At 29.6% G+C, this 13,163-nt stretch overlaps 2 protein-coding genes across 2 annotated transcripts in view; both read left to right on the forward strand.

The window, feature by feature from the left end:
- LOC102592639 (transcription factor MYB12-like) overlaps positions 1–912 on the forward strand; it is a 4,236-nt gene extending 3,324 nt beyond the window's left edge. Inside the window, exons 3-4 of the mRNA XM_015315232.1 lie at positions 248–663; positions 824–912. Of these exons, the coding sequence (XP_015170718.1) occupies positions 248–663; positions 824–912 (505 nt within the window). The remainder of the gene's footprint in view (positions 1–247; positions 664–823) is intronic.
- Positions 913–11,233: 10,321 nt separating this feature from the next.
- Positions 11,234–13,163, forward strand: part of LOC107063398 (uncharacterized) — a 3,709-nt gene continuing 1,779 nt past the window's right edge. Inside the window, exons 1-2 of the mRNA XM_015315245.1 lie at positions 11,234–11,793; positions 11,887–12,008. Of these exons, the coding sequence (XP_015170731.1) occupies positions 11,683–11,793; positions 11,887–12,008 (233 nt within the window). The 5' untranslated portion in view covers positions 11,234–11,682. The remainder of the gene's footprint in view (positions 11,794–11,886; positions 12,009–13,163) is intronic.

Below are 13,163 nucleotides of genomic sequence, written 5' to 3' on the forward strand. Positions count from 1 at the left end.
TATATATATATATATAAAATAAAAAATAGACTATAGTTACCATGTTAATCTTGTTACTCTTAATGCTTATCTTAATTATTTAACTGTAATTACCTATAAATGACTTAATTGTATAAATAATTTAGCGGTAATTACCTATAAATGACTTATGAATTTATTCTACATTATCAGTCCATGCACGGAACTTATATTTATTTTTTATTGTATTGTAGTGGTAACAAATTATTAAGAAATGTGTAATTTGCAGGTGGTCTCTAATAGCAAAACATTTACCACATAGAACAGATAATGAGATAAAAAATTATTGGAATTCTCGTTTGAGCCGAAAAGTAGAAAGCTTAAGGATTCCAAGTGATGAAAAGTTGCCACAAGCTGTTGTCGAATTAGCCAAAAAAGGAACACAACAACAAATTATCAAACATAGACGAAAAGGGAAAACTAAAATTAGCGGTTCGAATTTCAGAAGTGAAACTATAGTCCACATTACGTCATCAACGCCAAATATGGAGAAAGAAACCATAAATACCATTCCCAATGGCGATAGTAATGCAATGGAGTTCTATCATAACGATGATCAAATGTTGTGGCATGACGATATTATGCTAATGGACGATAAAGAAGCAGAGTTGGACCAAGATTTCATTTTCAATTGTTTATGGAGTGGCGAAGAAGAAAATCTTGAAATAAACGACAATAACAATAATAATTATAATAATGAAATATTAAATGTGGATAATCATGGTACCCTTGATGGTTGGGATTGGGAATATTTAGGTGAAATGTTGAATAGAGAATAACAATATGTCAAATATTTCATTATTAGACATTAATAATGACTCCATGAATGAAGAAGCAACGGTTGAAAATATTGATCCCATGCATAGTGATTTGGTAGCTTGGTTTTTGTCTTAATATCTAGTCATTATTTTCACTCCAATTATGTATATATATGGATGAAAAATAAAAATTGTCTCTATTTTTTTTAATTTATTTTTTAAATAAAGGTTGTGCCGGCAAGTTTTCTTTTTATTTTTAAAAAAGGTAAAAAAATAATGTGTTTGCATGTAATTTTTTAAAAAATAATGGTGGTATCTAAATAAGTTTGCGCACATCTTGATTATTTTACGAGATATTTATTACTTTTGATATATATATATATATAGGGAGAGAATATATATTTATGTCTACTAAAACTTAAATAAAGCACAAATATAATATTATTATTATTTTCATCCCCTGTGAGCCACTTATTATTTCTCAAAATAAAATATTAAATCATTTTCTGTATATAAATTAAAGATATGGAGTGTATGATTTCGTCAATTTAAATTTTAACCTAAAACCTTATAATGATCGATCTCCCTAGCTACGTCATGAACATTAAATTGCACCTTTAAGTGAATAGTGCGAATAATGTGTATGTTATTTAATAAGATGTCAGCTACTCTATATAAATTAGGGGCGGGTAAAAAGCGAATCGATCTATAAATTGAATAAAAAAATATTATTGAATTATTGGGTTAACGGACTTTAATGTTATCGGTTTGATATTGGTTTTTAATATTGGGTTATTGGATAAACCGATAACCTATTAAGACTAGTAATTTACTACTTTTATTTGTACATAAATATTATATATTAATCCCAATATCTTACTAGTTATTGTCTATCTAGGCTTCAATTCACACTTCACAACTTCACATTATACAAAATGTCAAATCTAAAATAAAAATCATATTTAACTTGATTTATCTTTGTGTTACACTTGTATAATTCTTTTTCATGTTTGTTGTTATTGTTTCTATATGAGCATTTGTAAAGTTATATTGTTGTATTGTCGCGTCAAATTTATTAGAGAAGTCATATATTGTTTGTATTTTATGAGCATTTGTAAAGTTACATTATATATTGTGTTGTCGCGTCAAATTTATTAGAGAAGTCATATATTTGTTTTATAAGTATTTGTCTTAATGGTCAAATCAAAAAATCGAACCGTTAAGGATCAAAACCGATAAATCGAAAATTGATTAAAAATATCTAATTGGTTTTGGTTATAAGTTTAATTTATTTAAAAATCGGAAACTAATAAATAAAATCGATAATACATAAAATCAAATTGAACCAACCGATGTACACCATAACGTAAACACACATGCACCTTTAACCCATTCGCGGGTGACGCGCTTCCAACAGGATTTTCTCCATACCCAGAGCTCGAACTCGAGACCTCTGATTAAGGGTGAAGGACTCCTATCAGTGCACCACAACTCATATTGGTTGGATCTTCAATTTAATTAATACACATATTCATGTATAGTAAAATTTAGTTATAACAAAAGAGATCTGGACCATTTATTTATTATTAATGGGACACGTATATTAAATTGAAGGAGTACAATTTGTTTTAAAAATTCTTACCTCCATTTATTTCTTAGATATTGTATATTTCAAAAATTTATATACATGCAGAAAAAAATGAAGCCCCACTCAGATCAAAATATAAATTTTATTTATTCAAATAACAATTAAGGTAAAGCAGGCTGATCCAAAAATTTCATTGACAGTATATACCTTTCGATAGTATATGTTATAAAGTTTTGTTATATCTACTACTTATATATTAGCGTGGATAACCACACATGTGATGGTCAACATCATTCCTACATCACCTGTGTTCTTCCACACTTACATATATATATATATTTGCCTACTTTTTTCTTCCGTTTTAATTTATTTATCTTATTTTTAAATTTTATTTATATTTTTGAAAATTGCGTAAAAAAATACTATATTTCATGATAATTGACTACTTAAATTTTTTTTAAAAATAAATTTGATTTCTTATAAAAAATATGATTTATTCATAAAATTAATCTATTTGTGTCACATAAAATGGGACAAAAGAAGTAACATGTATTTTAAATTTGAAAACTACGTAAAAAGTATTGTAATCTCAATAACAAAAACATTTGATTAACTCTTGAAATTCTTTTGTGCTACATATATTGGGACAAGAGAAGTAACATATATATTATTTAAAAACTGTATAAAAAGTACTATAAATTATAATAATTAACAACTTAAAACATTTAAAAATCATATTAAAATTTAATTAACTCTCTAAATTTTATCTATATTACATAAAGTGAGACAAAAGAATAATAGATATTGAATTCATGCTAGCACGAGCACTTATGTCTAGTCTAATATATAACTGGTAGGGGTAATAATTAAGTTGTCTAATCGGCAATCAGTGAGATGATACACAAAATAATAAGGGAGATCTGCATAATTAAATATTACAATAAGCATCATTATTATCATTCTTTTAAGAATAGTAGTGTTTGGATCAATTTGAGGACATTTCGTTAATTTTATAGTGTCTTTAATATCTTTCATCAAGATATATATTTTTTCTGTCCTAATTTATGTGACTTACTTTCCTTTTTAATCAATCCATAAAAAAAATGACACATTTTTATATTAAGTAATGATTTAACTTTAAAATGTTCATTTACCCTTAATGAAATTATTTACGGCCACACAAAAATCTATCACATATTTTAGACCACAAGTTTCAATTTTTTTTTTTTTTCAAAACTCAATACTGAATCAGACTAACTCATATAAAATATGACGAAGAGAGTACTAAATAACTTTATCCACCAACTAATTTTAAAAAATGAAAAAAAAAATTATAATATAGACTAGAATAGGATTTAGCCTTTTTTTGGCCCAACTCGTGTAATTACTTTTTCCTTACTTTAGAAATAAAAAAGAAGTGATAAAAAAGTTATTATATATATGTCCACTAGACATAGTCATACAAGTTGAAGAAAGACTTGCAAAGTATATAGAGAAAATAAGTAAATGTCCCAACTTTTCCAACCACTAGTCTAACAAGGAATTTGTAGCTACACTAATAAAAATAAATACTATATGTCAGATTGAAAAGTGTTTAGTGACTACTTAAATATATATTATCGAATCATGAAAAAAAATAGTAAAATTTTCATATAAATTTTTTTAGAATTTTTGTCACTATTTCAATAAAAATCTATATTCTACTATGCATTCTTTCAAAAAGAGTTGATTTGATGGCGAAATGAATAGAAAAATTATATTCTACAACACAATTTTTTACTGATTCATGAAGAAAAACCTTTATTTCTAGCCGTATTATGAAGACCTATATATAAAAAAAGAACTTAGAAAAAGATGATAAGAATTTCCCTTTTAATGTGTGAAACATAAGATGTGGTTAAATTTTTGTCGTGTTTACTTTTGAAAAACCTTTTGTTCCTACTCATTTCTTCCCCGTTTTTTCATTAATAACCATCTATTGCTTTCATTTCTAAAATTTCATGGAACGTGTTTTTGTCGTTGTCAAAAATGTACATTTCATACTGAAATTAAATCACTCAACTAAAAATAAATATTTCATATTACATTTTATATAATATCATTTCAATTTAACACACAAAAAGATGTTATTTGTGGGTAAACATTTATCTGCACTGATGTTATCGGAAATTTTTTACTATGGGAGATGTACAACTTGTATTAGTTGTGTGAAGGTATTTTTTATTACAATTATATTTTGATTTATGGGACCCACTTTTGATTTTTATTTCTTTGCCTTTTGTTTCTCTTTCATGGTCTTCTCTTCTTCTTTTTTCTTGTCAGTTTTTTTTTTTTTTTAAAATAAAATATATATATATATATATTTGAAAACCATTCAATTACTCCTTCAATTTTATAATATAAATAAAAATATTTTTTTATGGTTAAATAATTACCTAAGATATTAATTGTCAAATTTAAATACAAATATAATTCATATTCGTATCATAGGATTAAACCATTTTTCATTTATCGTATTTTAAAATTTTCATCTTCCTAATTCATTTCTTTTTAACTTCTACTTTTAGGATCAATTTAAACATAAAAATTATTTACTTTGTTAAAATAATTTATTTTTAACTCAATTTTCACTTTTAATATTGTCTTAAAGTACATTCAAACATGAACATCATTTCGAATATTTTTTACAAAAATCATTTTGAATATATATAAATTTAATTATATTTGTACTTAGCGATTCAAATTTTCTTACAAAAATATTTCAGCAATATTTTTTTTGCCAATTCCTAATATTGAGAGATATATTTTGATAAAATTTTCAATTTAGAAGAAAAAAAAGAAGAAAAATGTTCGAAGTCGAAGAAGAATGATGTCTGGATTTTTATTTTTATTTTTATTTTGGGATATGATGAGCTTAAAGAATAGTGGACCCCATAATTCACTTTATTTATATTATTTAGTATAATTTTATTGGGTCATGCCAATTTTAAATCATATTTTCTCTTTTTTTTTAATGTTTGGAGATTTAAAGTCAAAGAATGGGCCTATTATATCCAAGTGTCAAGGAATTAGTGGAGCCTCACACAACTTTTGTTTGTTGTGCATCTACCATATTAAATTTTTTCATGTTATCGTGGTTTTAAGTAATTTAATAAAGTTAAAAATATAAATTAATTAATACGGTTAAGTGATAACAATTTATATACAAATATATCTCATGTATTTAATTGATTTAGTATAAATTTTCAATGCAGATCAATTTTAACTAAATACTTATCTGCATCGAGTGCTTACACCAAATCAATTTAATTTAACTTATGATAGAAGTTTATATACAAACATATATCATGTAATTATTAATTTGATATAAATATTTGACGCAAATAATTTTTTTATCATACGCATACCTTTTATTGGCCTTTTAAGTATCTCTAAAGAGATTGTTAATTATCTTGAACTACTTTACTCATTATTTTTCTAAGATATCAAAGCTAAACTTTGTGAAACTTATTTTCACAACTATTTATCTTTTATGGTCTAGATTTTCTCTCCAAACTCACGTCATTAATCCATCAATTTTGCTTCAGACTCACTCCTTACATGTTAATTAAATTTACCTTTTCTCTATAATTCATCTTTGCTCTTCACCTAACTAGTTGAGCCTACACTTTCTTTTTCATTGTTTGGGGTCTATTTTATAACATGTTCAATTTTTTTAATTTTTTCATATGATGTTTGGTATCCATATTGGAGTCTGACTAATTTGAATTCGCGTCACGTAAGGTCCCATTCGAGGAAAAGTGCGCCCTACCAAAGATTTTTTCATATTCAAGGCTCTATCTCGAGACCTAAAGAAGGAGCAACATCATCCCCTGCACCACATTTTTTGATGGCATGTTCAAACTTATTTTGTCTCTATTATAATAAAGTCAATACTTCAATTTTCTTAACATTTGGATGGAAAAAAACACAAATAGGAAGGAAAAGAAAGACTTCAATCCACATGAAAATTATGGAATCAAATGTTTAAGATTTCAAAAATGAGTTTAATAATCCTAGGCTACAATTACTCATTGAATTATTGGTTTTGGTTAAATATTTCATGTATGAACCTCCGTGTTGCACGCAATTAAATTCTCTTTTTCATACACTCCCTCGATTTGTTTGACATATATTTTTTTCCACAATGATTTTTTTTTTTTTTTGCTTTTTTAATACTCTATCCGTCAATCTTTAATTGTCCATTCTATTTAAAATAATTGTCCGACAATAGTTGTTCAATTTGAAAATCAAGAGATAATTTAGCACTTTGTGTCTAGTTTTTCCTTGGTATCAAGTACTATTCAATATCTAATACATTTTTCAAAGTATTAAATTTAATATATTTAAAGGATAATATAGTAACACTATCTCTATTATTTATTGTTTCTTAAGGTGTGTGCCAAGTCAATAGCATAATACATAAACGTGTCATTTAACTTGGCTTCAACTGACATGATGCCCTCCAACTTTGGGTGTGCACAAGTAGATACTTTAACTTGTATAAAATATTAATTGAATAAATAGACACATGTATCCTATGTAGCATCCTACATGACGATTTGTGTCCTATGTGAAGTCTTGCATGCATTATGTCACGTAGGACGCATGTGTCTACTTGTTCAATTATATGCAAGTTTAAGTATTTAGTTGTGCACAACCAAATTTAGAAGACATAGATGTCAACTGAAACCAAGTTAAAAGATATATTTGTATTATGTCCAAGACAATACTGGACAACTATAGTTGGACAGAGAGAGTATCTCTTTAGTTTCTATTTTTCGTATTACATGTTTAAAATTATAAGATATTTTACTACATTTGACATATCTTTAATTTATGACTGTAAAAATATGATATCTAAGTCTAACTCAACCCCAAAAGTTAGCTCATGTTGAGAGGATTGCTCAAGTCTATATAAGCAGAATGACGTCTGCTGGTCCATCCCCAATCAATTACGTGAGACTTTTTACACACTCTGACAAAGACCATAGGATTTAAATTATTTATTTATTTATTTAATTTCATATTAAATAAAAATAAGTCAAACAATTGAACCAAATGAATTATTATATCTATTTGGTGAGGGAAGTAGAGCAGTCAAGTTCACAAAAGGTCACTTAAACGTCATAAATAGTTCACTCGTGAATTTATCATCATTATTAATAATGAAATAAATATCCTTTTTCTTTGATCACGAGCTATATATCACAAGTTGATCACAAAATTATTTGAACCAAAATTGATTAAATCAACTAAATCCGTTGATGATTAAAAGTAGCCCCTAATTAAATTATGTCGGTTCTATACTGGATTAAGTCCAAGTGGAGCACTCAACTTCCTAAGACATATACACACGACAGAATATGTAGATTTTAGCTTAGCAAATTATTAATTAATTAATATGTAGGGTGCTCATCACATGGATGGTTTGGAGGGTGGGCCACGGATAATTCGAGATATATCCTCCCTCAATGTCTTCAGAATCGAGTCTGTCACACGAGATTTACACTGTGAGAAATTTATCCAATGCGCACAAAGTGCTCACCATAGAGTGTTCATTCGAAGGACAGAGGTTGTGACAAAAATTATAGCGGCTACAGATTATTTTGGATTTTTTTTTAAAAAAAAGTTATTAATGTGTATATGCAGTAATTAACTACTTGCAACAAATATTAAAGTGACAGAAAATAAATTACAATCACAATAAAATAAGAAGAAACATAACTTTATTGATAAATATTGCTGGTACAATTCTGTTCCTCCCTTGATTCTACTCTCCTAAGATTTGTCCATGATTCGAGGGACGTTAGTGGCGTATTTCTCGAACTAGGATGATTTAGATTTGACCTCTATATGAATATTCCATCAATTTACGGAATATTCGAGATGCCTTTTAAGGAAATTTAGTACCCTTTATATAGGCATGAACTAGGGTTTAGGGTTGAGTAGCCTCTAAGAACTCTAATTGAAATTGAACACACCTTCTAGAGCCTCAATTCGAATTGAACACGTCTTGTAGAGTCCCACAAAATTTTAATGTCTACAAGTACCTCCACAACTAATTAAAGTATTAAACACCGTTTTAATTACAGTATCATATCTAAAATTAAGTAAATGTCATGCTTACGTTTGTAAGACATGAGAGTTCAGACATAAGTAGCTCAATTTTGTTTCAAGAGGTAAGGTTAACTTTCTAAGCTAAAATCTACATAACTCTAGTCTATATAAAACTAATAATATAATTACTTCCTCCATTTTAAATTATTTGACGTATTTTTTAAAAATATTTGTCTCATATTATTTTTTTATTCATTTTTAATTGTCAGGAAAATATAAAAAAAAATTATGTTATACATAACATTACTTATTTATCCTCCAAATGATCATTCTGAGACCTGACTAAGATTACATATTAATTAATATGAGTATTGTAGTAAAATACTTATATTAATTATTGTTCTTATATAAGAGGCTTTCAAAGTTCAAAGTGTATATGTAAAAGTGGAAGGAGAGAGTACTTGTTATTGTAGAAGTTCAAGACATAATTAATTACTCAAGAATACTCAACTCAAAGATACTCAATTTAAAGATACTCAACTAAAAGATACTTGACTCAACTCAAGGATACTCAACTCAAAGATACCCAACTCAACTCAAAGATAAAGCAACAATAAAAAATGCAATATATGGAAAACCATTAAAACAGGAGATAATAACTCAATTGTATGTAAAAATACAATAATAACTCAATTGTATGTAAGAATACAATAATAACTCTTATTTGGGAGATTCTTTAACCGACAACCATCACTATGAGCTACGTGATGAGATACTGTCTCGCCCACGCTGCCAGAACTGTCCTATACCTTGCCGGAGTATAATACATTCTCAACTAAGTCGATCCATTAAGTTATGCTTAAAAAGTACTAAGGAATCATCTAAAAAGTATGACCCTTTACCCATGTTGGCATACATGATTTATTGAGGACTTTGAGTTGTCTGAACTCGTCCCCCATATCGGTGCTCAATACTATTCTCAATAATATAACTCATGATCATATGTTTAAAAACATTTCCACATCCTCATACTTTGAGATTATTACTCAAAAGATTCTCTTAAAAGAGACTATGCTCAAAACTCCTCATGAACTCATTTGGAAATTAAGTTTTCCTCTCGTGTTGAATGTAAAAGTATATACTCTTGGAAATACTTAGTTCCCTTATAATCATTTTGAAAAATGAGACTTGACTTTCCTCATCCTCATACTCATTTACTCATGTCTTTAAATAAATTATAAATAATTGAAAAAACATTTTCAAAATAGGATTCATGCTGAATTATAGACGTGAACGACTCAATTCAAGGGTTTCAATAACCATATATAGAACTCAATACTCGGAACTCAATAACTCAAAAACTCAAAGACTCGATGATACTACTCATGTCAAGAATGCTCGACTCATAGGGTTCATGTAGAATTATGGGAATGAACGACTCAACTCTAGGACCTTCATGAATAACATATAGACTTCTCATAATTAGGAATATAGTTTCAAAAAGGATTAGATACTCAATACTCAAGAAATTGGAACTCGAAGATACTATTCATCTCAAGAACATTCAATTCATAGAGTTCATGTGAAATTATGGACATGAATGACTCAACTCAAGGGTCTAAATGACAATATAGAACTCATAGGTACAACTCTTCTCACTCTCATGGTTACTTCCTCAAAACTTAGCTCAAAGCTATAGTTAATTTCAAAGGAATTCTCACCTTGACTCAACGACTTTCTCAAAAGGGGACTCAAAGGTTTTCTCAAACTTTACTCTTAATCTTTACTCTAATTTGAAAAGTGAAATTAAGAGACATGTTTAGGATATATGAATGATCTCTCAATGATTTATGAAGGTTTAGATAATTAGGATTAAGAAGAAAATGAAAGCTCGATTCAAAGGAACAAGTACGGATCGAAGAACGGAGAAGAAGGTGGCCTGACGCTTCAGCAGCGCCGCGTCAGGCCTTCATTTACTGGGGGTTTGATTGGGCGCACTGCTGGTGTGTCGCGTCAGGCCTCTATTTATTGGGGTCTGATTGGGCGTACTGTTGGTGCGTCGTGCTAGGCTTCTATTTATTGGGGTCTGATTGGGCGCAATGCTGGTGCATCGTGCCAAAACCCCATTTACTGGGGGTCTGATTGGGTGCCAGACCTTTATTTACTGGGATCTGATTGGGCGCACTGCTGGCGTGTCATGCCAGGACCCCATTTACTGGGGTCTGATTGGGTGCACTGTTGGCGCCCCACACCAGCCCTCTTGGCGCATATGGGGCACATCGCCCAAGCCTTTTTCCAAAACAATCCGACAAATTTTTTTCTATAGTTTTGGGGCCTAATTAACCTAGAATCGATTGGTTCCTAGTCGGCGGTGGATCTAGGATTTTAAGGTTGTGGGTGCTAGACACAGTGATGGATATAACCTTGACGTTATGGGTTCAACCAAAACCATATATATAAAAATAAAAACATTAATTCAAATTCATAATCTAAAAGTTACAAGGGTAAGTGCTCAGTTGCTATACAGTTTTAGTTGGGGAAGAAAATGGTTTAAACAATATCTTTTTCTCTTACTTTGTCTCAACAAATTAGATAAACAAATAAAAAAAGAAAAGTGAAAAACTAAACGGATAAGTCAGCCAAATAAGCGGAAAATCAACAAAGGAAGTACAAGAAGAAAAAAAGAAAGAGTCTGCACAGTAGAAAAGAAGAGAAAGTGAACAAGAATGAATAAATAAAGAAGAGCCTCAAGTTTTAAAACAGGTTATAACAGGGAATCAAACCACAACCACACTTATCAAAAACCTTACCTTCAACTTCCAACCAGAACACCCATTTGACATTTGGTTGAATGGGTGCAACTAGTTTTTCTCATTCGTTTATAAATTTCTATGAAATTATATATAGTTCGCGTCGGGGTTAATGGGTGGTCGAGCACCCAACACATTTTACATTGATCTGCCTCTGCCCCATAGTGAATGTCACAGCTTTTCCTTGCTCTTATCCTTTTCTTCTCTCCTATTGAAGCATTGTACTCTTGTCTAGCTTGTGTTTCGGTTGCAAATTTCTCTGCATAAAAAGTGTTGTGCATAAAAAGTGTTGTATAGCTCTCTTTGTTTTCATAATATAAGCTTTTGTGCTTCTCTATCTTCGACTCCGGTTCCTTTTGTTCTTGTTGAAACTGGGAAGTGGCCGCAACCGGAATATGATAATGTAAATATGGATGGCTCAAGGCATCCCCTACCTCTTGTGACAGTTTATCATCATTTGCAGCCTTTACATGCTACGCCTCTCACTTTCCTCCAGGCACTCTTTGGTCATCACTATCCTGTGAGTTGAAAAATATGTTGTGTATATGGGCTTCTTGACCATTTGTGATTGTCTATACAACTTTTAAAGTTTGTCTTTCTTCCTATCACAAAGGTTGGAGTATTGGATGAAGAAAAAATTCTGCCACTTGTAAAAGATATAGCCGATGTTGGAATTTGCAGCTCAAAAGATGGGATTTTGGAGATCAAATCATGCGAGGACTTACCCTATTTCTTGTAAGGAAGGTTTACAGAATAGTTCTCTTAATAAATTGATAAAGCATGACACTCTTCTTTCCATGGGACTTTATGATACTTCATTTCATTTGTCACTAGTTAAACAAGTTGTTCTACCAATGAGGTTAACTATTGCCATTCTCATATTCATTAATTTTTCCACCGAAATTCCGTCAGACCTCTCTGAGATAAATTGTATTTTTGTTGACTCTAAATATGAAGTAAGTCTCCTTATCTTATTGGTAAAATTGATTACTTGATATTCAACATGTCCTCTTAAAGTATGAATCTAATCATGTATAAAATATATATGAGTTGGGTCTGGAAGTAAGGTTAAGAGAGAGATTTCTTAGTAACCTACGAAGAAAAATGTTCTTCTGAATTATAATTAATGGTTCAAATGAGCAGTACACCCTTATTGTTGAAGAATACAACTTGACCTTACTCCAAAAAAATGGTTAAATGAAAAAAAGAAATGAAATTTTTTGAATCTGACCCCGCGTTAAAGAATATATTAAATGATTTCTTAAATACCTCATCTACATTTCTTATGAGCATCATTATTTGAGCCACAAGTTCTATTTAACAAAAACATAACAATCTCTTCTTCTCTTCACTTTTGGTTATAATTATCACAGGCTTTGCAATGTTACTGGGTCATATCATTGGTAGACTATATGACAAAACTAACATGAGTTGGTTCTTATGAGATGGTTTTAAAATGAAGTTTCCGAGATTTTGACATTTGCACTCAACCATGATAACAATGATTATAGTTTGTTTGTCAGTTCCATTGTCGTAGAATTACCATGGGTTTTGAAACATTTTTTGGTGGCACACTCATTTGTAGGTTTGAATAATAGAGTGCAAATCATGTCCGGGTGATGATCTGGATTCTGCTGATACACATGTTGATATGTACAATAAAGTATGGAAAAAGGCATAAATTCCCCCTTCAACTTGTCCCGAAAAGTCTGTTGCACGCTTAAACTATCATGACTACCTATTACACACTCATTCTTGTTAAAACTGTAACTAATACCACCTCAGAACTGACGTGGAAATTTAATTAAATTAAAAAATAAAATAGGCGCGTTAGAGTCGAAAATAAAGTCAAAAATAAATAAATTTTTGACCCCCCCCCCCCACTATTCT

The sequence above is a fragment of the Solanum tuberosum genome, unplaced genomic scaffold, assembly GCF_000226075.1.
Source record: "Solanum tuberosum cultivar DM 1-3 516 R44 unplaced genomic scaffold, SolTub_3.0 scf00344, whole genome shotgun sequence".
Classification (NCBI taxonomy): domain Eukaryota; kingdom Viridiplantae; phylum Streptophyta; class Magnoliopsida; order Solanales; family Solanaceae; genus Solanum; species Solanum tuberosum.